General features: G+C 42.7%; 1 protein-coding gene across 3 annotated transcripts in view; it reads left to right on the top strand.

Annotated features, from left to right (window-relative positions):
- Positions 1–23313, top strand: part of ZCCHC17 (zinc finger CCHC-type containing 17) — a 61426-nt gene that overhangs the window by 29665 nt on the left and 8448 nt on the right. For all 3 annotated transcript variants that reach the window (XM_049617633.1, XM_049617634.1, XM_049617635.1), the window contains 4 exons: positions 1281–1381; positions 3036–3127; positions 10946–11046; positions 12811–12956. In XM_049617633.1, the coding sequence (XP_049473590.1) occupies positions 1281–1381; positions 3036–3127; positions 10946–11046; positions 12811–12956 (440 nt within the window). The remainder of the gene's footprint in view (positions 1–1280; positions 1382–3035; positions 3128–10945; positions 11047–12810; positions 12957–23313) is intronic.

The following is a 23313-nucleotide window of genomic DNA, read 5'->3' as shown; positions in this document are numbered from 1 at the left end:
CCCAGGAAAGGAGTTTGGACAGACAGGAAAAGGATAACTATTACAAATATTTTATTAAATTATTTAATGACTATTGTTTAACTTTTAATTTTTTTTTAATGTTCATTTTTGAGAGAGAGTACGTGCGCACTCGCGTATGAGTGGGGAGAGGGGCAGAGAGAGAGGGAGACAGAGGATCTGAAGCAGGCTCTGCATTAACAGCAGAGAGCCCGATGTAGGGCTTGAACTCACAAACCGTGAGATCAGGACCTGAGCCAAAGTTGGACGCTTAACCACCTGAGCCATCCAGGTGCCCCTAACTTTTAACAAATTTTATTAAATATTTTTACCACTCTTGATAGTGATTGCTAAATGATTTCTAAAATTTTATACTAGCCCTAGCAATATTTCTTACTTGACTATGCTCTCACCAGTGGGTATTGTTATTTTCTAAATATTTTGCTAATTTAATAGGTTAAAAATAGCACCTTGTTTAGATTTTCTTTTTTCACTTATTTCTCATAATTATTTTCCATAATTGTAAATTAAATGGCTGCTTACTTTTCCATTTGGTTGATTTACCACGGTTTACCAAGCTAATCATTTAGGTTGCCTTATAGGTTTTTAAAAACTTTTCTAGATAATAATACTGCAGGTATTTTTCCATACCCATAGGTCTTTTGCCTTTATTGGGTTTTTTCTTTTGGAAAAATTCTAATGATGATATTCGTGCATCAAAGGTAAAAACATCTTGATGCCCTTGCTTTCAGAGACTTTCATTGACTTGTGTTTTTACTAGTGTAAGTGTGGTTATTGTATCACATGTTTGCTAACATTGAGCATTATTTTTTTAATTTATTTTTTAAAATGTATATTTTTGAGAGAGAAAGAGAGTGTGTGTGTGTGTGCGTGTGTGCATGCAAGTCGGGGAGTGTGTGTGTGTGTGTGTGCATGCAAGTCGGGGAGGGGCAGAGAGAGAGAGAGGACAGAAGATCCAAAGCGGGCTCTGTGCTGACAGCAGACAGCTCAATGTGGGACTCAAACTCCAAAACCTCGAGATCATGACCTGAGCTGAGGTTGGACGCTTAACCGACTGAGCCACTCAAGCGCCCCTGAGCATTATTTTTAAAGAATATTTGTTGATTAGCTACAAACATGATCCCACATCGTCTTAATTTAAAGTTTTAAATTAACAGACATTTTGCAATGAATTCTCCACTCCCATTTTCTCCTTACCTTGTTATTTAGAGTATAAATACCAGATATACCCTGTGCTTTACTTCATTTCCTCTCGTGCCCAGGTTTGGTCCATCGAACTCACATGTCCTCCTGTCGTGTGGATAAGCCTTCTGAGATAGTAGATGTCGGGGACAAAGTGTGGGTGAAGCTTATTGGCCGAGAGGTAAGGTTCTGTGCAACTTTCATGTGGTGAGAAGGAATGAAGAAAAACTAGGGGCAAGATGGTGAATGTGTATATGTTATTAACTGTGGCTGATGATCTTATTTTTGAATCCTGCCGCTGAATTCTGTCCTGAATTGAAACCTTCTGGCCCGCTGTCCTGTAAACTCAGAAGGAACGTGGTATAACCTGTAATAAGAGTGGTGCAATAAGTACACGTTTATAAGACTTTCCTCCCTGAAGTTTATCCAAATGGCCAGTGGCAAGAAAAAAAAAAGCAGAAGAAAAAAGAACCAAAGAAAGAGAAGGCAGCTTAATTGCTGGGACGAGTCTTTATCAAACTTCAGAGAACAGCTGCCAGGTACACTTCAGTTTGGACCCAAACAAGGGCAGACACAGAGTTGACCATTATTGATCCTAATACCTGGCACCAGGCAGTGTGAGGGAAGTGAGAAAAGTCTGAAGGACCCTGTTAACAGCAACTCCCTTGAGGGCATGTGGGCTGCGGGTGTGGGCAACCTACAGGAGAAATGTGATCAGACGCTGAGACCCCCACCGGAGAACGGCGGGGCAGATAGGGCTGAAAGAGACGCCATTCAATAATGTTTGAGTGCTTTCATGTACTAGTCTGAGGGATATAAGAGCGAAACAGACCTAGGTGACATCAGCTGTTATGGAGCTTATACAGAATGTAACCGGAAGACACAAACATTAAAATGAGCAAGCATATGTATAAAATAATTGTAAGTTAGGGGTGCCCGGGTGGCTTAGGATCTGAGCCCTCTTCAGATCCTCTGTTCCACTGCCGCCCCTCCCCTGCTTGCATGTGTGTGCTCTCTCTCTCTGTCTCTCAAATAAATATAAACATTTGTTTTAAAATTGGAAGTTCTAATAAGTGCTGTAATGGGCTCAGGCAGCGTCAGAGGTAGATTTAGTGGTCAGGCACAGGCTCTCTGAGGAAATGACACATGAGCTGAGACCTAAAGAAAAAGGCAGTGGCCACATGAGAAGCTGGGATAAGCATGTTCTAGGCCAGGAGAGCAGCTGATGCAAAGACCCTGAAATGGAGAAGGGCTGCAAGGGTTGGAGGGAGCAAAAGAAGACCAATATGGCTAACAATCACCTTCCTGTTTAAAAATGCTCTAAAAATCAATAAATAAAAATTTTTAAACAAGAAAGAAAGAAAGAAAGAAAGAAAGAAAGAAAGAAACAAAGAAACAAAGAAAGAAAGAAAGGAAGAAAAGAAAGATGCTCTAGACCAAGTCCAAAGGAGGATCTAGTCTAGTCTGGAATGTTTCAGAAACCCATTCTGCGCTCATGGATCTCTGAACTAATCATTATGCTGAACCTGAAAAATGGCTTTTATTTTTCTGCCTGGCTACCTCCACAGGCCTTGAATTTCTGAGCAGCCATTTCTGTCTTTCCTCCCCAGAGGAACAAAAATAAGGTAAAAACTATTTCCTATAGTTATTCTGCCACAAGATCTATTTATTCTCATTAGTACTCCCAGTGTTCCTAGTACAGGACCTCAACCATTAGAGGAGCTCAGTGTTTGTTATGATGATAAAAGCTTTGATTCTTAGTTAGATAATTGTAGATCAGCAGTCTAAATGATGTACTCTTAACTTTTGGTGACTTTGCCTTTTGTCTTTTACAGATGAAAAATGATAGGATAAAAGTATCCCTCTCCATGAAAGTCGTCAACCAAGGGACTGGGAAAGACCTTGACCCCAACAACGTTATCATTGAGTAGGTAAAAGGTTTGGAAAGGCTAAAATCCTTCTACTTCTCAAACTAAAGAATGCTGTAGTGAATCAGACTGACCTGGGAACTCTACCATACATAGTCTCTGATATTGAGGAGTTAAGTAGCCTTGGTGATATTTGGATTTAGAGGTCTAAAGTGTAGGTCACACTGTGCTGTGTAGAGTTCTAGGATGGAATGCTAACATGCCAAGCTCCTAGCACAGAAGTGCTCCATCAGTGGTTTTGTTTCCTTCCCCTTATTCTTTCTGCATTAGCCCTTTAACCAGTCAGCCAACAAGCATTCATGAAGCACCTGTTCCTTGTCTCCTAGCACTGGGGCTCAAAGAAGACAGAGACCATGTGGGAGGGTAGGGTAATCTAGAAGCAACACATCTTGGGATAACTGTTCTGAACACCACATCTTAGTTTTTTTGGCTCTTCGGACCTTTCATTTAGAAATGGAAGATTTGCTATCCATGTAGGCTAATGTCTGGTGATACAAGGGAATTTGCTATCTGTCTCAAAGTCTTTTCTGAATATATGCCAGTGGGATTTCTGATTAGAGGTTCCTAGTTCCCTAAGGTTCCCTGAAGGGTTTATGAACTGTTTCCAGCATTTCAGAAAGCCCGCCAAATCATGCATTTACCTTCAGGTTAACCATACGTTAGAGCACCTGGGTGGTTCAGTTGGTTGAATGTCTGACTCTTGATTTTGGCTCAGGTCCTGATTCTAGGGTTGTGGGATCGAGCCCTGCATCAGGCTCTGTGCTGATCTTGGCGCCTACTTGGGATTCTCTCTCTCTCTTCCTCTGCCCCTCTACCTCACTTGCACACACGCTCTCTCTAAAGAAAAAAAACAAACAAACATTATTTTATTGCTTTGGATATTGTTAAAATAGCAAATTGTTTATCTCAGGCTAATCGGGTGCTCTCAGTGGAATTATGTTATTGATTAATTTAAAAAATAAAAAAATAAATGTTTGTGTGGGATCTTGGTGGGGAAAAGTTTGGAAACCTGTGTTTATAGTTCTAAGCAAAATCAGTTTGATGTTTATTTTGGAGGGAGAGACACACACAGAGCACGAGTGGGGGAGGGGCAGAAAGAGAGGGAGACACAGAATCTGAAGCAGGCTCCACGCTCTAAGCTGTCCTCACAGAGCCCCATGTGGGGCTTGAACTCACGAACTATGAGATCATGACCTGAGCTGAAGTCAGATGCTTAACCAACTGAGCCACCCACCCACACGTCCCATAAGCAAAATCAGTTTGGATACATAAGAATTTTACCTAAAAGGGAAGGAATTGATTTTTATTGGATACATACTATGTGCCGGGCATTATGCAAGGCAGTTTACATACATTTGTGTATCTGATTCTCATAATAACCTCCAAATGTGTATTATCTTCATTTTACTTTTTATTCCTAGTTGGGGCGGGGGGGAGGTTGGTTTTTTTTGAAGATTTTATTTTTAAGCAATCTCCACACCTATTGTGGGGCTTGAACTTACAACCCTGAGATCAAGAGTCACATGCTCCATTGACTGAGCCAGCCTGGTGCCCCTGGATTCCTAACTTTGAACTTAATGCTTGGTGATAAATAATTTGCCTGTGGTTAGTAGCAAATTATAGTGGGTCAAGGACCTGAGTCTAGGTTTCCTTGACATTAAGGCTAATGCTTGTTTTTGACACATGATGCTTCTAGCTGTTGCATGTGACTTAAGAGTTTTTCCATATTTCTATCGTTTTGTCTCCAAATATTGACATTTGTAAGTCTGATTATTGACAGAATACTTTTCGGTTACAGTAGAAATGTTTTATAACTCAGAGCTCAGTAAGGTTATTTTAAGTTTGGCATTTACTTGGTTTTGGGGGTGTCCATGTTTCTGTGTGTAGGCTATTTCTAGTAATAACCAAGTGGCTGAACAGTAACTTGTAAACTATTTCTAGAGTTGCATCCAGGAAAGAAGCATGGTATAGTGGAATGATAAGAGGTTTTAGAGTTCTACGTAAAGCAGAAAGAGTCCTAGTTCTGCTACAAGCTGATGTATGGCCTTGAACAGACCACCTTGAGTCTCTGAACCTCAGCTTCTTCACTATCAGTTGGAGAGAATGATACCTACATCTCAGAAATGATGGAATGATCTCGATACAGTCTTGTTTGTTGTAAAGAGCCAGATTAGCATCTAGTTTACAGTAGAAACTTAACGGATGGTGGCTACTTGTAGTTATTGGGGTTTTTAAAAAAAATTTTTTAATGTTTATTTATTTTTGAGAAAGAGAGAGAGATAGAGTGTGAGCAGAGTAAGGGCAGAGAGAGAGGGAGACAGAATCCGAAGCAGGCTCCAGGCTCTGCACTGTCAGCACAGAACCTGATGTGGGGCTCGAACTCATGAAAGAGATCATGGCCTGAGCCAAAGTCAGATGCTCAATGGACTGAGCCACCCAGGCACCCCTCTTTAATCTTGTTTAATCTTTATTTTTGAGACAGAGACAGAGTGAGAGCAGGGAAAGGACAGAGAGAGAGGGAGACACAGAATCTAAAGTAGGCTCCAGGCTCTGAGCTGACAGCACAGAGCCCAATGCAGGGCTCGAACTCACAAGCCGTGAGATCATGACCTGAGCTGACGTCTGCCACTCAAGTGCCTGAGCCACCCAGGCACCCCATTGTAGTTATTGTTTTCAAAGATCTCATTTTTCTCTGTGGTTAGCACACCTTTTCTTTTGAAAGAATATGTAAGACCCAGGAGAACAGGGGTTGCACCTCTTTCTTATCTCCCATTGTGCCTGATGCGTATCGCTCATTTAGCTGGGGCTTTCTTTTACTCGTTTATTCAACAATTATCTTAGAGGTTCGTGTTCTACATTAGGTGCAGTGGCAATACCCAGGTTTCTGCCTAAGGGCCTTAGGGCCTAGTGTAATGATATCATTATGCAAATAACTTTAATAGAAGGCAAGTGGGATAAATGCCAAAAGAATGGATTAAAGGAAGAATTCTAGGAATTAGCTTAAAGAGGACAAGTTAGTTTCAGTCCCTGATGGTTAGAAGAGAGGTTGCATTTGAGCTAGGTCTAGAAGAATGGATACAATTTTGTCAGGCAGCAGGGAAGGGAGTGCTATTCCATATAGAAGAAAGAGGTTAAGGAAAGGCATGAGACAGGAAAACACAGGGCACATTTAGGAGTCTTGTTTAAGAAAAGAGGGGGGTCCAGCCACTCTGGAAGCAGTATGGAGGTTCCTCAAAAAATTAAAAATAGAACTACCCTATGACCCAGCAATTGCACTACTAGGCATTTATCCATGGGATACAGGTGTGCTGTTTCGAAGGGACACGTGCACCCCAATGTTTATAGCAGCACTGTCGACAATGGCCAAAGTATGGAAAGAGTCCAAATGTGCATTGATGGATATATGTGGATATATATGGATATATGTGATACACAGACACACACACACACACACACACACACACACAAAATGGAGTATTACTCAGCAATCAAAAAGAATGAAATCTTGCCATTTGCAACTACATGGATGGAACTAGGGTGTATTATGCTAAGCGAAATTAGTCAGAGAAAGACAAATGTCATATGACTTTACTCATATGAGGACTTTAAGACACAGAACAGATGAACATAAGGGAAGCAAAAATAATATAGAAGCGGAGGGGGACAAAGAGACTCTCAAATATGGAGAACAAACAGAGGGTTACTGGAGGGATTGTGGGAGGGGGGATGGGCTAAATGGGTGAGGGGCACTAAGGAATCTACTCCTGAAATCATTGTTGCACTATATGCTAACTAATTTGGATGTAAATTAAAAAAAAAGAGGGGGGTGTGGTCAAGGTCTAGAATGTAGGGCTTGAAAGGTATGTTGGGGTCAGATTGTAGAGAGCTTTGACTTGACTATCAGCCAAAGAGTAGTATTAATTTTCTTAAAGCCTTTGAGGAGGAGTAGAGGCACCTGATCAGATTAATCTCCCCTCATGTCCCATTCTCTGACCTTGCCTTCTTATGCTCAGTATGCTCATGCTGTCTCCAGCCACCCAGTCTGTCAGCTGCCTTTTGTTTTTCATCAATATATGTCTTACATTTCGTCCCTTCAGTCCCAGAGTGTTAAAGTGAATCTGTAAATGGAAAGGGTGAAAGACAGTTTCCAGGTAGGTTTAGCCAGTATAGCATAGTCTTTTAGAGGAGTATTTATGGGGGACAACTGGGTGGGTCAGTCTGTTAAGCATCTGACTCTTGATTTTGGCTCAGGTCGTGATCACACGGTTTGTGAGTTTGAGCCCCGCCTGGGGCTCCGCGCTGACCGTGCAGAACCTACTTGAGATTCTCTCTCTCTCTCCCTCTCTCTCTGCCCCTCCGCTCATGCTTTCTCTCTCTCTCAAAATAAATAAATAAACTTAAAAAAAAAAAGAGTATTTATGGTTCACCACTGTAGTTACCCGTGTGTATGTCTCCCTCTGCTACTAGTCTGTTAGCTCCTTGAGGAGAAGGACCATGTTCTGTCATTTTAACGTACTTACTCATATCCCTAGTACTCGCACTGATGCCTACTTAATAGTTGAACTGAAAAAAAGAAAGTTTAATTCAACTATGTGCACTGGATGGATTGGAGGAGGAAACTTGGAGGCAGGGAGACCCGTGAGGGGATTATTACTATTTAGATGTGATGTAGTTAGAAGCCTAAAGCAGCGCGATGACAGCACAGAAAGGGAGATGTGGTAAATGACACGTTTGTTGAATTGAGTATTAAGTGGGACTTACGTTTGGCTTGTAGTATGTTAGGACCCACAGAATATTGGAATTGATTATAATGAGGATTTGTTTAAGCTGCAGCTCATAGTCACTTGAAACTCAGCTCCGCAGATAAGGACATCTGAACGCCATGAAGTGTGTGACTTTCTCAAGTTATGTCCCCAAGATCCTGCCCTGGTTTTTAAGAAAAATGAGTTTTATTGTGGGAAGAATACTTACCATGAGATCTACCCTCTTAACAAAATCTTAAGTGTACTTATGGTATTGTTTACTAGGTACGGTGTTGTACAGCAGGGCTCTAGAACTTAGTTCATCTTGTTTAACTGAAACTTTATGCCTCTTGACAAGTAACTCCCATTTCTCTCTCTACTCACCTCACCTTTTTTTTTTTTTAAATAAGTGTTTATCCATTTTTGAGACAGAAAGTGTGAGGGGGGAAGGGCAGGGGAGGCAGAGCTTCCAAAGCGGGCTCTGTGCTGAGATCTTGCATGGAGATCTGCGTAGAGATCTTGATGTGGGGCTCAAACTTACGAACCGTGAGATCATGACCGAAGTCATGATGCTCAACCAACTGAGCCACCCGGGCACCCGTTTTTGTTTTTGTTTTTTTAAAGATTTTATTTTTTTAAGTAATCCCCACACCCAGCATGGGGCTTGAACTCACAACCCCGAGCTCAAGAGTCACATGCTCCACCCACTAAGCCAGCCAGGTGTCCCCTCACCTTGGTTTCTGTAACTCAAGCTTTACTCTTTGAAAGGACCCTCTCCCATGACCCATGCTAGACAGTGACCCCCTATTCTTTAAGATTATCCTAGGACAAAAGCTGGGGATTTGAGCAGACATTTTCAGAACTTATGACGCTTGTCTGCACTGTCCCACTAGGTAGCCACTAAGTTACGTATGGTTATTTAAATGTAAATTAAAATTAAATAAAATTTAGTATCTAATTTGTCAGTTACACTAACCACATTTTAAGTGCTCAGTGGCCACAGATATAAATATTAGTCAGCAGTACAGACATAAACTTGGAGAACTTGTCCATCATTGCATTCTGTGGGACAGCGGTATGCTAGAGAACATGCTTGCTGTTCAGATATCGGGAAAAGTAAGACATGGACTTTATCTTTGAAGTCCTGCTCGGGGTAGCAGGGTGAGCCAAAATGTAAACAAATGTAACAAAATGCTCAGAGAGTAAACCGGTGTGGGAGCACAGAAGAGTCATTAACTCTGCCTGTGGTAGCAGGGAACATGTTAGAGAAGATGTGTGGGAGCTGAACTGAAGAATGACCAGGACAGAATACGGAGTATCTCGGTCTTTTCTGTTTCCTCTCTTGAGCCTGCGTATCCCATGAAACTGTGAACTAAAATATGTGAGGTGGGCAGTTTTGTTCTGCTTTGATATGGTCATCCTGCATTTCACTGGGTGAGGGGGCGTTTTTGGCAAAATATTTCTGGTTTTGCTGGACTCTCTAGAGACCTGGAGAATAGTTGGAAAAGCTTAGGTGAAGTCAGTGTTCAAAGTTAAAGAGGTTTAGGTAAAGAAAAAACATTTGGGGTCAAGACCACAGAAATTTCAGCATTCACTCATTGATGTGGTCGCTTGCTAAGCCTTGGGCTAAGGTGCTGGGAGAACAAAGACAAGTAAGGTGTTGTAGAAAGGGCTCACAGTCCAGAGAAGAAACGTCAGGGGATCGGGCTATAAAGTGTGATGTGCGCTGGGAGTGAAGTGTGTTTGACTACAGTTTGAGTTTGAAAGAAAGAGTGATCGAGGGTAACACTCTGCGATCGAACATTCCTGAGTGCCCACTCTGTGCAGGTACTGTGTGTTACAGTAAAGGTCAAAGAAAGCCATGGCAGCTGGTAGGAGTGTAATTGGTAAGCGCCACGGAAAACCGGCCGGCAGCGTCTGCTACAGCTGATGCCCTACAGCCCAGTATACTGTTCCTCTGCTCCCTGGAAGTAGGCATTTCCCAACAGAACTGCGTATATATCTGTTCACTGAAAGACGTGCTAGAAAGTTCACAGAAGCACTGTTCCTGATAGAGACTACTCAGATACCTCTCGACAGCTAAATACTTTGCAGCAGCGAGAATTGGTGACGCATAAGTGCACACAGCAATACAGATGAATCTCCCAAACCAGTGAAAGAAGCCAAACAGAGAAGCGTCCGTACTCTAGGATTCCCTTCACATAATTTACAAAAATCCATGAAACTGTGCTGTTAGAAATGAGAGTAGCGGTTACCCTTGGGGGAGGCATGGTGACTAGCGGGGCTTTGGAGGTGCTGGCCACGTTCTGTTTCCTTGTCTGAATCCTGGTTTCCTAGGTGTGTTCAGATCGTGAAAGCCGGTCAAGCTGTATGCTTATGAACGCCTTTTTTGCACATATACCTTAGTAGTACCTTTAGAACTTTTAAGAAGCGCTACAGGAATGTGAACAAAGAGATGAATCCTGGCTGAGGGCTCGGGAGAAGACCTGATAGAAGGAGAGATGGTCATTGACTGAGCCTTGAGATGTTTGGGGGTGGTGAGGTGGGAGGAGAGAGGGGAGGCAGCATTCCAGGGGGAGGGAACTGCCCAGGTGAGGGCAGCGAACCATCTGGAGAAGGCAAACTAAACCTGTTTGGCTAGAGCATCTCGTACAAGTAAAGATGGGGCCAGAGAAGCAGGTTAGAGCCAGACTGGGAAAGGCCTCAAGCACCAAAGTAAGGGATTTGGACCTGATTTTTTAGGAAGCCTTTGGAGGTCTTTTAAACCCCAGGAGTGACCTTGTCAGGGTTATAGGGGGCTTAGTGAGGTGAGTAATTACAGCTTTATCCTCTGTGCTTCGGTGAGCTGAAGTTGTCTCGTTCATAATTATTAATTCAGAGCCTGTCCTGAATGAAAAAAATCATCTGTTTCATGGCGCTGCTTTCACTGCTTGTCTCCTCATGCACGACGCTTTTCCTTCTTTTTTCCTTCTACCTGCCAAAAAACAAAACAAAAAACCAGTATACGGCATTACCTTCTAGTATCTCTGGCACATCTCTTAAGAGGGCCGTCAGTCAGTGTCCTTTTCGTTACAGGCAGGAAGAGAGGCGGAGGCGGTCCTTCCAGGATTACACTGGGCAGAAGATCACCCTCGAGGCTGTCCTGAACACCACCTGCAAGAAGTGTGGCTGTAAAGGTAAGGTGAAGCCTCTGCCGTGCCAGTCCTCCTCTCCTTGTGATGGCCCCTTGCTGGATGCGGGAGGCCGCCTGGTTTGCATGTGGCTCACCCTGCTTTTTAGTCTGGCGATGGCCTCACCTGCTCCTGCTCTTATTCCTACTAGACTGTCACCAGAGTTCGTGCTCTTCCTGTTTCCTTTTCGGAATGCTGGCCCCGCTGAATACTATACTGTCACCCCGCTCCCCCTCTTCACGGCTGATGCCCTGTCCAGGCAAGGTCCCCATGTACTATGCCAGGAGGGGGGAGAGTGTTGGATTATGGTGAGCACCGTAAAGTTTTACCTCCAAGGACCATTATTATTCTGCAGAAACGAAGTGACTTGGAAATACATTCCTCAAGGATCCAAGTCAAACCCTTTCTTGCTCCCCTCTTTATCTCTTTAACTTCAGAGTTCCAAATACAGTACCCTTTGAGTAATAAAGAACACAGGCTGGCCTCTTCCTTGAAGCTGCCTCCTCAGGTTTCTTCTAGTCTTACTCGGGTGTTAAAGAGCTCACTCAGCCTGACTTCCCTCTCCGGAGCTATCATGAGAGGGACTGCCAGCGTCTCATTTCAGAGTGACCTCAATTTGTCACCCCATCTCCCTTGCCTTCCTTTTACCCTTCTCTCTTGAATTTTCTATAGCAGATTTGTGCCCCGATTGTTGTGGTGGGGTTTAAGCCCCTGCTTACCATTAATGTAGAGGGAGGAAGGGAAAAATAAAATTGAAAGAATACCTCCTCAGGGGGATTGTGGGAACAGTCCAGATATTTGGAAAACTTAATGCTGTATTCCCCTTGGAGGCACCATCCAGCTTCTGGATTCAGAGTTGCAAAGTAGTTGACACAGAGCTTTTTGATGATCTCATGGGATCATCTGTGCCCCCGAAACAGGGTCTGTAGCAGGCTTGGACAAAACCAGCTCCGTGGCAGCTGTTAAAGGGCCCCCTGACAGCACATTAGGCTCCGGGGGAGTGGGGTTCTCTTACCTTCGGCTTGCGTCCTCCAGGTGTTACGTGGGGCAGAGAATATAACACGCAGAATTGGGCCCAGTCAGCAGAGACCCAAGGTGGTCGGTCTTGGTGCAGCCAGAAGAGCACAGCGCAGGGAGGCAGGAACCTGGGGTAACTTTTAGCTCCGCTGCTCTCTTTGTGACATTGAGCTACTTCTCTACTCTGGGCCTTCATATCCTCTGCACATGCGGTGTTGGACTTGATGATCTCTAAGGCCCTTGCCAGACCTGACCGTCTGGATGTTGAGTGCCCCCAGGTGACTGCCTGTCTCAGTGTGTTAGCTCGGAGGCGAATGCCACCTTCCTGCCGGCTGCCTAAGAGCTGTCTTCCTGCAGGGCTTGGCCTGCCACTCAGCTCCCTCTGCTAAGCATTCTCTCTGGAGCAGCCTTTGGATGTCAGGAGTAAGTTCCAAATAGATCTTCAAAAATAACTAAGCCCCATTGCTAGTGGAAGGAAGCACAGACCTGCTTCCTCATCTCCTTTGCCACGTCCACAGGAGTGCCAGTGGTTCCCCCGGCTCTAGGACCAGATGCTGGCCTGACTCTGGCTGCGTGAGCAATGCCATCTTGAGGTGCCAGAAAAATCTGCTCTTAACCCAGAAGCTGCTCTGAGCGAATTCAGTCATACCTCCTGGACCAGCTAGCCCCTTTCAGGAGCCTCTGGGGAAGGTCCACATGCTGAGCGGAGAGGCTCCTTCTCCCCTCCTTACCTCTTCTGCCTCTCCTCTGCAGGCCACTTTGCAAAGGATTGTTTTATGCAACCAGGAGGGACCAAATATTCTCTGATACCAGATGAAGAAGAGGAGAAGGAAGAGGCAAAGTCAGCAGAGTTTGAGAAGCCTGACCCCACAAGGAATTCTTCTAGAAAAAGAAAGAAGGTGAGTGCTGTCTTTAATTTTATTTACCATACATTTTTGAGTTGTAAAATGAAAATGTACCTTCTGCAGAAATTTTAGAAATCCCGAAAAACAAAGAATATTATGATCTCCTGTAATCTTTTTGCTGGGTAATGATAAATAGATAGCTACATCTACATTTAAACTCAGAATGATGGTCGTACTCAGTCTAGTTTATATTCTACTTTTTTCATTATATTTATCAAAATCATTTTCTCGTATTTTTAAGTGTTCTTCAAAAACTTGATTTGAGAGCCACATATGATGCTCTACCCTATGTCTGTATGATGGCTTATTTAATAATTTTTCTGTGGTTGGATATTTTATTACTTCTAACCTAAACCTTTGGCCACATCTCTTAATGTTTTCTTTGGATGAATTCCTAAATAAGATTACTGAGTTAAGGCCTTGAGGCTCTTGATACATTGTATCACATTGTCTTTCCAGATCTACTTAACCTTTCAGTAGTAGGTAAGAGGTCCTGTCTCACTGAGTTCTGTCTCCCATGTACTACTTGTCACAGAACAATTCATAAAACAGACACTATTGTGGTGCAGGAAGAACCAGTTCATTTGTCGCATGCCACACAGAGAGGGAACGAAAAAAAACTATGCTGTAATTTGGTCAGGAAATAGTTGTTCTCATATTGTTTAATAATTTTCTAATTGTGGCCAGTTATTGGGTTTTGGTTTTGGTTTTGGTTTTGGTTTTGGTTTTGGTTTTTCACAACTTCAGCAAGCTTTTGTGGAGTGGTCTTTTTGTTCCAGGTAATACAACCCTAGGAATACAAAAACTGCCTTCAGTGGCATTACTTACAAATTAGGTATTACTTCCTTTTTGTAGATGAGGAAAAGGTCTATTGTACCATTGTAAGAGTTAGTCAAGTGTATGGATAATATAATTCACTGACCTGCATATTTTCTCCATGGGTGATCACATCCCTCCTAAGACTTTAACTGCCTTGATGACTCCTGCATCCCTAACTACTATCCCATGGGTACCTCAAAATTGGGCTCGGAATCCATCCGACCCAGGTTTGAGGCCCTCTGTGCTGCATACCACCTGTTTGGCTTTGGGCTAACTTCACTTCCTTAATTTTCAACGTAGGATTTTTGTGCTCCTTGATGACAGTGTTCTTTGCAAACGGATGCCCCAGCTCTCCAAAATAGATAGATAGCACTGACAGGTGCTCAATTAATGTTGGCTGTCATGACTAACATTCTTCTTTGGCCCTCCTCCCTACACACGCGCACACACACACACACACACACACACGACCCACCACTATAGAAAGAACCCAAATCCCTTATTTCTGTCCTTCCATCTTGTATTACTTGTTTTTTTTTTTAATTTTTTTTTTAACGTTTTTATTTATTTTTGAGACAGAGACAGAGCATGAACAGGGGAGAGTCAGAGAGAGAGGGAGACTCAGAATCTGAAACAGGCTCCAGGCTCTGAGCTGTCAGCACAGAGCCCGACGCGGGGCTCGAACCCACGAACTGCAAGATCGTGACCTGAGCCGAAGTCGGACGCTTAACCGACCAAGCCACCCAAGCGCCCCTGTTTTATTTTATTTTTGAGAGAGAGAGAGAGAGAGAGAGAGAGAAAACACAAGTGGGGGATGGGCAGAGAGAGAGGGAGACACAGAATCTGAAACAGGCTCCAGGCTCTGAGCTGTCAGCACAGAGCCCGACGCGGGGCTCAAACCCACGAACTGCAAGATCGTGACCTGAGCCAAAGTCGGACGCTCAGCCGACTGAGCCACCCAGGCGCCCCTTGTATTACTTGTTTTAATGACAGCAGTAACCTGCCAAAAAGAAACCACCGTGTCATTTAATTTCCTCTCCTTTCCATCCCACATCTAGTCAGTCACCAAGTCCTGTCGGTGGCACCTTCCAAATATTCAGTTCTCCTCCTTTCTCCCGCTGCCTCTGCCACTTGCACATTCCCTCCCAGCTCTCACAGCCTAGGGGGATTTTACTTGCCCTTCACCTCTTAGTTCCAAGTTCCCAAGCTTAGGTCTAGACATCTGATTTTTTTTTTAAGCATCTCCTTATTTCCCTCACTGCTTGATTCTTTTCATTATTATGCTTTTTTGCCCTGTGCTTTCACTCTCAATAATGGGGTGCTCCAAGGTTGTCTTGTTACTCCCTCTTCTATTCTCTACCTCCTCTCTGGGTAATCTCACCCCATCCTGTGGTTTTGAATCCTATTTATATGCTAATAATCCCCAATTAAGTATTTGTATCCTTATTTTTGTCTAGATCTGTAATTCTGTCCCTGACTTTTTCTTTGGAACTTCACATTTGGAAATCCAGCTGTCTAGGGCCATCTGGGCAGCTCAGTCAATTAAGCGTAGACTCTTAATTTCAGCTCAGGTCATGATCTTATGGTTCATGGGTCCGAGCCCCGCATCAGGCTCTGTGCTGACAGCGGATCCTGCTTGGGATTCTGTCTCTCCATCTCCCTCTGCCCCTCTCCTACCCTCTTCCTCTTTCTCTCAGAATAAATACACTTAAAAAAAATTTAACTGCCCACTTAACATCTCCATCTAATTGTCAAGTTTGCATCAGGCTTAACATACCCCAAAACTCTTTATTTATTTGGGGGGGTGGGGCACAAGTGAGCAAGGGGCAGAGAGAGAGAGACAGTCCCACAAGGGGCAGAGACAGAGAGAGAAGCCGGGCTCACCCAAAGCAGGGCTCAAGCTCATCCAAAACAGGGCTCATACTCACCCGAAGTGGGGCTCGTGCTCACCTGATGTGGGACTCCAACTCAGGAACCGTGAGATTGTGACCTGAGTCGAAGTCAGGTGCTTAACGACTGAGCTGCCCAGGCGCCCCACCCCAAAACTCTTGTATTTTCTACCCAGAGCTGCTCTTTCCACATTCTGCCCTATCTCCGTGAATAGATCACCACTCACCGAGTTTCTCAAGGCAAAATCTGCAGCCTTTGGATTTGGTGTTAATGTTGTTTTCTTTAAATTGTGGTAAAATATCCATTACATAAATTTTACCATCTTCACCATTTAAAAAAACTTTTTTTTTTTTAAGTTTTATTAAGTAATCTCTACACCCAGTGTGGGGCTCGAACTCAGGACCCCGAGATCAAGAGTCACATGCTCTTGCCACTTTGCCAGCCAGGCGCCCACCGCCTTAGCCATGTTTAAGCGTACAGTTCTTTGGCATTAAGTGCAGATGGTTGTCCTCACCGGCACCGTCTCCAGAACCATTCATTTTGCACAGCTGAGACTCTGTACCCTTAAACGCTAACTCCTCATTCTCCCCGCCCGGCACCTGGGAACCACCATCCTGTTGTCAACTGAGAAGAGGGGCAAAACTGAAAAAGAGCAAAATCCTTTATTTGGGGTCTCAGAATTGCAATCTGGGGAGCACAGATTTTGGAATAACCAGAGAAGTGTCCCACTCATCTAGGGAAAGCAGGGTTTTTTATGAGAGAGATGGAAATGGGGTAACTGCATGATTTAGGTAAAGAAGAGAAGAAAAGAAAGACCCAGCTAGTTTGGGGTTGACCGCTTGAGCCACTTCTGATGACTCTCTTACTGATTATTTTACTTGCGCTGTCAAATGAAACTGGCCCTGGTATGTATTAATTAACTTTACTGTCCTCATATGATCCGAACACCAGTTGCCGTGTTGAAATTTTATGAGCAACCGCCTGTAAGACAATTGACGTTCTGTCCCAGTTCGAGCGTTCATCAGTTTGGGAAGGAAAAAAGAGCTTCAAAATGGAGTCTCTTATGTCCAGAAATGTCATACAATTCCATAGCACTTTCTGTCCCTAAGAGTTAGACTACCGTTGGTGCCTCAGGTAAGTGCAGTAACACAGTACCTGTCTTTTTGTGACTGGCTTATTTGACTTAATAAATTTTCCTGAGGGGTCATCCATGTTATAGCATGGGTCACTTTCCTTACGTTTTAAGACTGAATAATATTTCATCGTGTCTATATACTACATTTTGTTTATCTGTTCATTTTGTTATTGACTTTGGGTTGCTTCTACTCTTTGGCTATTGTGAATAATGCTGCTATGAACATAGTTGTACGGATATTTCTTCAAGGTCTGCTTTCAGTTCCTTTGGGTATATACCCAGAATTGGAGTTGCAGGATTAGTGGGTAATTCTGTTTAGATTTTTTTTTTTTTTTTTAAGGAACCACCGTACGGTTTTTCACAGTGACCGTATCATTTCACATTCCTATCAGTAGTGCACAAGGGTTCCATCAGGGTGTAGCGTTTGGTGATTGTCATTTAGGTAAAAGTAGATGATGGTGTTGTTCAGTTCAGTTCTTCTGTGTCTTTTCTTGTTTTTTTCTCATTTTTAAAAAACTTCCAAGAGAGGGTTGTTAAGATATCCAATCAGACCATGTGTCTTCCTACTTAAAATCCTTCAGTGATTTTCCACTGTACTTAAAATAAAATCCAAACTGCCTCCTTGAAAGCAAACTGTCTAACCCCACAGTTACTGCTTTTAGCAGGCAGTGAATTATATCTAGCTAAAGCATTGTTTCGTCTCTTGATGTATTTTTATTCTGAGAGAGAATGTGCACAAGCAGGCGAAGGGCAGAGAGAAGGAGACAGAATCCCAAGCAGACTCTGCACCACCAGCCCAGAACCAGATGTGGGGCTGGATCTCACAACCCTGTAAGATCATGACCTGAGCTGAAATCAAGAGTCAAGATGCTTAACCGACTGAGCCACCCAGATGCCCCTATGTATTTATTTTTATAGTTCCCTTCTACTTACAGCAAGGGATGCAGGCTTTCTATTTATAGTTATTGTTATAAAGTTTCCCTTTTAAGTAAAACTTTTTTGTTGTTGTTGTTTTTAAAGTAAAACGTCTTAAAGTAAAAAGAAAAGTAATAAAGTTTTAAAATTTTAAGTAAAAAATTAGCAGTTTGTAAACACATGGAATAAAAATTGTCATATTGTAGGAATGACTGGCACTTGGAAAACACTGATTTAGAACTGTGGAGATATTTTTCTGTTCGGTACTGTTCTCCTGTGAACCAAAGAAATAGAAACTTACAAAAGCCCCTGCTTCCAGCACTGTCTTCTCGGAGCCTCTGCAAACCTTCAGCACTGCCACGTTTAGCCTTGCTCCCTCACAGAGGCAACCCCCGACCCATCCTGTCTGCAGTATTGCTGATTTTTTAACGCAGGGCTTGGCCTTACATACCTTTGTTTTTCATGCTAGTGTTTCTAGAGCCTTCTTCACAGAGGTCTGAGGACTTGATTTAAAGAGGGAAAAGGGCGGGGGCGCCTGGGTGGCTAAGTTGGTTAAGCATCCGACTTCAGTTCAAGTCATGATCTCACAGTCCATGAGTTCGAGCCCCGTGTTGGGCTCTGTGCTGACAACTCGGAGCCTGGAGCCTGCTTCAGATTCTGTGTCTCCCTCTCTCTCTGCCCCTCCCCTGCTCATGCTCTGTCTCTCTCTGTCTCAAAAATAAATAATAAAAAAAAAATTATAACGAGGGAAAAGGGAAGTTTCCACTATTTTATAACATTATTCTTAATGTTGTAATAAGAATATTACGTGTACAGATAAGAATATGAAATGTACAACAAAAGAAAAGAAAGGCAACCCATAACCACACTCCTTTGCCAGAATTTATATTTAAAAAATTTTTTTTTAAGTTTATTTATTTTGAGAGAAAGGTGTGCATGCATGAGCGGGGGAGGGTCAGAGAGAGGGGGAGAGAATCCCAAGCAGGCTCCACGCTACCAGCACAGAGCCCAACGTGGGGCTCGACCTCACAAATCATGAGGTCGAAATCGAGAGTCAGTCGCTGAATGGAATGAGCCACCCAGGCACCCCCAGAATATGTATTATTGTGGCACACTACTTCTGTTTTCAGATGCCTGTTTCACCTACATGTAATAAACATGTATGTACAGTTTTGTTTCCTGTTCTTTTTACTTTGCCATAAGCACCTTTCCATTTTTGTCACATGGTCTCATGATGCTCGTTTGCAGTGCTATACAATATCAGGTGAATGTGGAGGGATTTGTGGAGGCAGTAAAGAGTGGCACTTTAGAACCTGGACTGTGAGACAGGTTGCCCAGGTTCCAATCTTAGCCACGTTCTCACTGTGGAACTTAGACTAATTACTACTAACCTTCTCTGAACCCTGTTTGTTTTTAATGTTTATTTTTGAGAGAGAGAGAGAGAGAGAGCACGAGCAAGGGAGAGGCAGAGAGAGACGGAGACACAGAATATGAAGCAGACTCCAGGCTCTGGGCTGTCAGCACAGAGCTGGAGGCAGGGCTTGAACTCACAAGCTGTGAGTTCATGACCTGATCCAAAGTCCATGCTTAAACGACTGAGCCACCCATGTGCCCCGCTATGGGAATAATAAGCATCTCCTTCATAAGGTTGTTAGGATGAGGTAATGCATATAAAACTCTGAGCACAGAGGGCAGCATACAGCACAGCCCAGTGCATGTCAGCCATGAGTAGCTGGTGCTTCAAAATAGAGTCTTTGTGGTCAGAGACTAGGTTCAAGTAGACTAGGTTCAGGGAGTTTGTTACATTTTCTGGATGTCAATCCCTGATTAGTTACAGGACTTCTTACAAATACTTCTTTCATTATCTGAATTGCATTTTCATTCTATTGATAGTGTCCTGTTTTTATTCCATGTTTACGTTTAAAAAAAACTCGTGGTGAAAACACACTTAAAACTTCCCATGTTAGTCACTTTTAAGTGTATGGTTTTTTGTGACAGTGTTAAGTACATTCACATGATTTTGTGTGTGTTTATTTTGAGAGAGAAAGAGGGGCAGAGAGGGGCAGAGAGAGAGGGAGAGAGAGAGAATCTCAAGCAGGTGCGGAGTAAAATCTCACGAACTGAACCAGGAGATCATGACCTGAGCCAAAATCAGAGTTGGACGCTTAACTGACTGAGCCACCCATGCACCCTGTGATTATGTTTTGATGCACAAAAATTTTTATCTTGATGAAGCCCAGCATACGTATTTTTTCCTTTCGTGTCACGTGCTTTTGGTGTCACACTCAAGAAACCACTGTCATAGCCAGTGTTACGAAGCTTTTCTTCTCCGTTTTCTTCTAAGAGTTTTATAGTTTTAACTCATACCTTTATTTAGGTCTTTGATCCATCTTGAGGGTTTTTTGGTATATGGTGTGGCTCCAAATTCATTTTTTTTTTTTTTTTTTTGCATGTGCATCTCCAATTTTCCCAGCACCAGTTTTTGAAAAGACTGTCTTTTCCCCATTGATTTATCTTGGCATCATTGTTGAAAATCATTTAACTGTATATGTGAGGGTTTATTTAGTTCTGGCTCTCTACGCTATCCAGTGGGTCTGTATGTCTGTCTTTAGGCTAGTGCCACATGATTTTCATTACTCTAACTTTGTAGTAAGTTTTGGAATCAGGATAGGTCAGTCCCCCAACTTGGTTCTTCTTTTTCAAGATTATTTTGACTATTTGTGATCGCTTGAGATTCCATATGAACATTAGGACGGATTTTTTTATTTCTACGAAAAATGTTACTGGGATTTTGATAGGGTTGCATCAGATCTGTGGATCGCTTTGTGTAGTATTGACATCTTAACCATGTTAAGTCTCCCAATCCATGAACATGGGTGTTTTTCCATTTATTTGTGGTTTTCTTAATTTCTTTCAGCAGCATTTTGTACTTTTCAGGTTATAGGTCCTTTTGCCTCCTTGTAAGTTTATTCTTGTCGATGCTATTGTCAGTGAAATTGTTTTCTTAATTTCCATTTTGGATTGCTCATTGTTAGTGTATAGAAATGCAACTGATTTTTGGGTGTTGATTTTGTATTTCTGCAACTTTGCTGAATTCATTATTCGTTCTAACAGTTGTTTCATGGAATCTTTAGGATTTTCTGCATTTAAGAACATGTCTACAAACAGGTCATTTAACTGCTTTAATAGAGCTTGATATTTGACTGCGATTTTACTTCTGTGTTCCAAGGATTGTTCTTTCTCTTTTAACCTTTTAGTGTGTAAATGATATTGTCAGATTCCTAAAGTGGTTCTGTGGCTGTTTCACTTCTGTGGGTCTTTGGTTAAGTTGTTTTGCATTGCTTAATACATCTGGTACAATTAGTTTTTGCTCTGTTGTTGTTTTTTTTTTTTTTTTTTTTTTTTTTTATTTACATCCAAATTAGTTAGCATCTAGTGCAACAATGATTTCAGGAGTAGACTCCTTAGTGCCCCTTACCCATTTAGCCCATCCCCCCTCCCACAACCCCTCCAGCAACCCTCAGTTTGTTCTCCATATTTATGAGTCTCTTCTGTTTGGTCCCCCTCCCTGTTTTTATATTATTTTTGTTTCCCTTCCCTTACGTTCATCTGTTTTGTGTCTTAAAGTCCTCATATGAGTGAAGTCATATGATTTTTGTCTTTCTCTGACTGACGAATTTCACTTAGCATAATACCCTCCAGTTCCATCCACATAGTTGCCAATGGCAACATTTCATTCTTTTTGATTTCCGAGCAATACTCCATTGTATATATATACCATATCTTCTTTATCCACTCATTCATCAATGGACATTCGGGCTCTTTCCATACTTTGGCTACTGTTGATAGTGCTGCTATAAACACGGGGGTGCACGTGTCCCTTCGAAACAGCACACCTGTATCCCGTGGATAAATGCCTAGTAGTGCAATTGTTGGGTCATAGGGTAATTAGTTCTCTTTTTAGTTTTTTTGAGGAACCTCCACACTGGTTTCCAGAGTGGCTGCACCAGCTTGCATTCCCAAGTTTTTGCTTTGTTTCTAAAGCTGCTTCGAAATGTGTATTTCATTTCATCAAAAACAGTTATTAAGGATCAGCTAGGTGTGAGGCTCTTTATGACCTGGTTAGTCAACCCATTATCCTACCCTCCACCTCACTTAGTAGAGAAATGGTCTGATGAACAATGACAGTAATAATCATCATATCTCGCTATTTTTTCAAGTACCTTTGTGTATTTGAACTTCTAACTTCATCAGTCATTTTTGATTAAAAAGTGCTCTAGAGAATTGAAACTGTGAAAACTCCCCCCACCTGTTTCTACCAAGATCTCATCTAGTGTTGTCTTTTCACCTCCTTGTTAATCCCTTCATTATCTTTTATACTTTGTATTTCTTTAGGGATGACAGTTTATAAAATATCCTCATGTTTTTTATTTTGTTTTATCCTTATCACTCCTGTGAAGTGGCCAGAGTAGGTACTATGGTTCCATTTTACATGGAAAATGGAGAGGAAGAGAAGCTGTCTCCCCTAAAGCACACGGCTACCAGAGATGGACCTACAGTAAGAACCAGGCCCTTGGATTGCACACCCTGTGTTCTTTTTTATATCCTGCACGTCAACCACTAATTCAGTTAGCGCTCTCTTTATTTACTCAGCAAATATGTATTGAGTGCCTTATACATGTCATTGTGTGTTGCTAGGAGCTCGACTTAGCAGGACTCGTAAGGTCACTTTTTTGCTAGTTTTGCTCTGTCACCAGCTACTCCTTAGCAACCATTTGACATTATCTATTGATCTGTTTTTTTCATGTGGATCTATTTCTTTCTGTTCACAAGCATAAATCAAGATTCTAGGCCTCCTGTCTGTTTCCTTTTACCTTCTAGATCTTTTTTTTTTTTTTTAATACTTTAAAAAATGTCCTTAAGTAATCTCCAAAACCAATGTGGGGTTCCAACTCACAACCCCAAGATCGGACGTCACAAGCGCCAGCCAGGCTCCCCTACCCTCCAAACCTTTGATTCCAACGGGAGATTGACTTTCCTTACCAGCGAACACTTCTACTTGTGATGCAAGTTTTGGGGGTGTGACAGTGGCAGATTCAGATACCTGTCGCAGACTAGTTGGCTCTGGGAACCAAATGTGGAACCAGGTAGAGTCACCTGAAGGGAAATGCCTTTAGCAGTCCATGCTGCTGAATAAATTAGTGGGTGGCGGGAGTGCCTAGTGTGTGGAAGGCCTAGGCAACGGGCAAGTCACATGATATAAAGGTTATACACAACAGCTACACCCAACGGCTAATAGCAGAAGGAGAAAGATAAGCACCCAAGGTATTTCTGGGGACGAAGGACAGGCACCCACTCCAAGGAGGGGTGGTTGTTGGGTCCCATAGAAATCCAGCAACAGGAAATGAAGTGTGGTTGGGCCACTCAGAACTGGAACCGGAAAGTCAGAAATAGGCTATTGGGTTCTCATCTCTGCTTTTTTTCTTTCTTCTTTTTTTTTTTTTTTAATTATTTATTTATTTATTTTGAGGGAGGGAGGGAAGGAGAGAGTGAGAGAGCACAAGCAGGGGAGAGGCAGAGAGACAGGGAAGA

This window comes from Panthera uncia (assembly GCF_023721935.1).
Source record: "Panthera uncia isolate 11264 chromosome C1 unlocalized genomic scaffold, Puncia_PCG_1.0 HiC_scaffold_4, whole genome shotgun sequence".
Taxonomy (NCBI): domain Eukaryota; kingdom Metazoa; phylum Chordata; class Mammalia; order Carnivora; family Felidae; genus Panthera; species Panthera uncia.
Note: the sequence above shows the minus strand (reverse complement) of the source record. Positions and strands in the feature narration are given on the sequence as shown.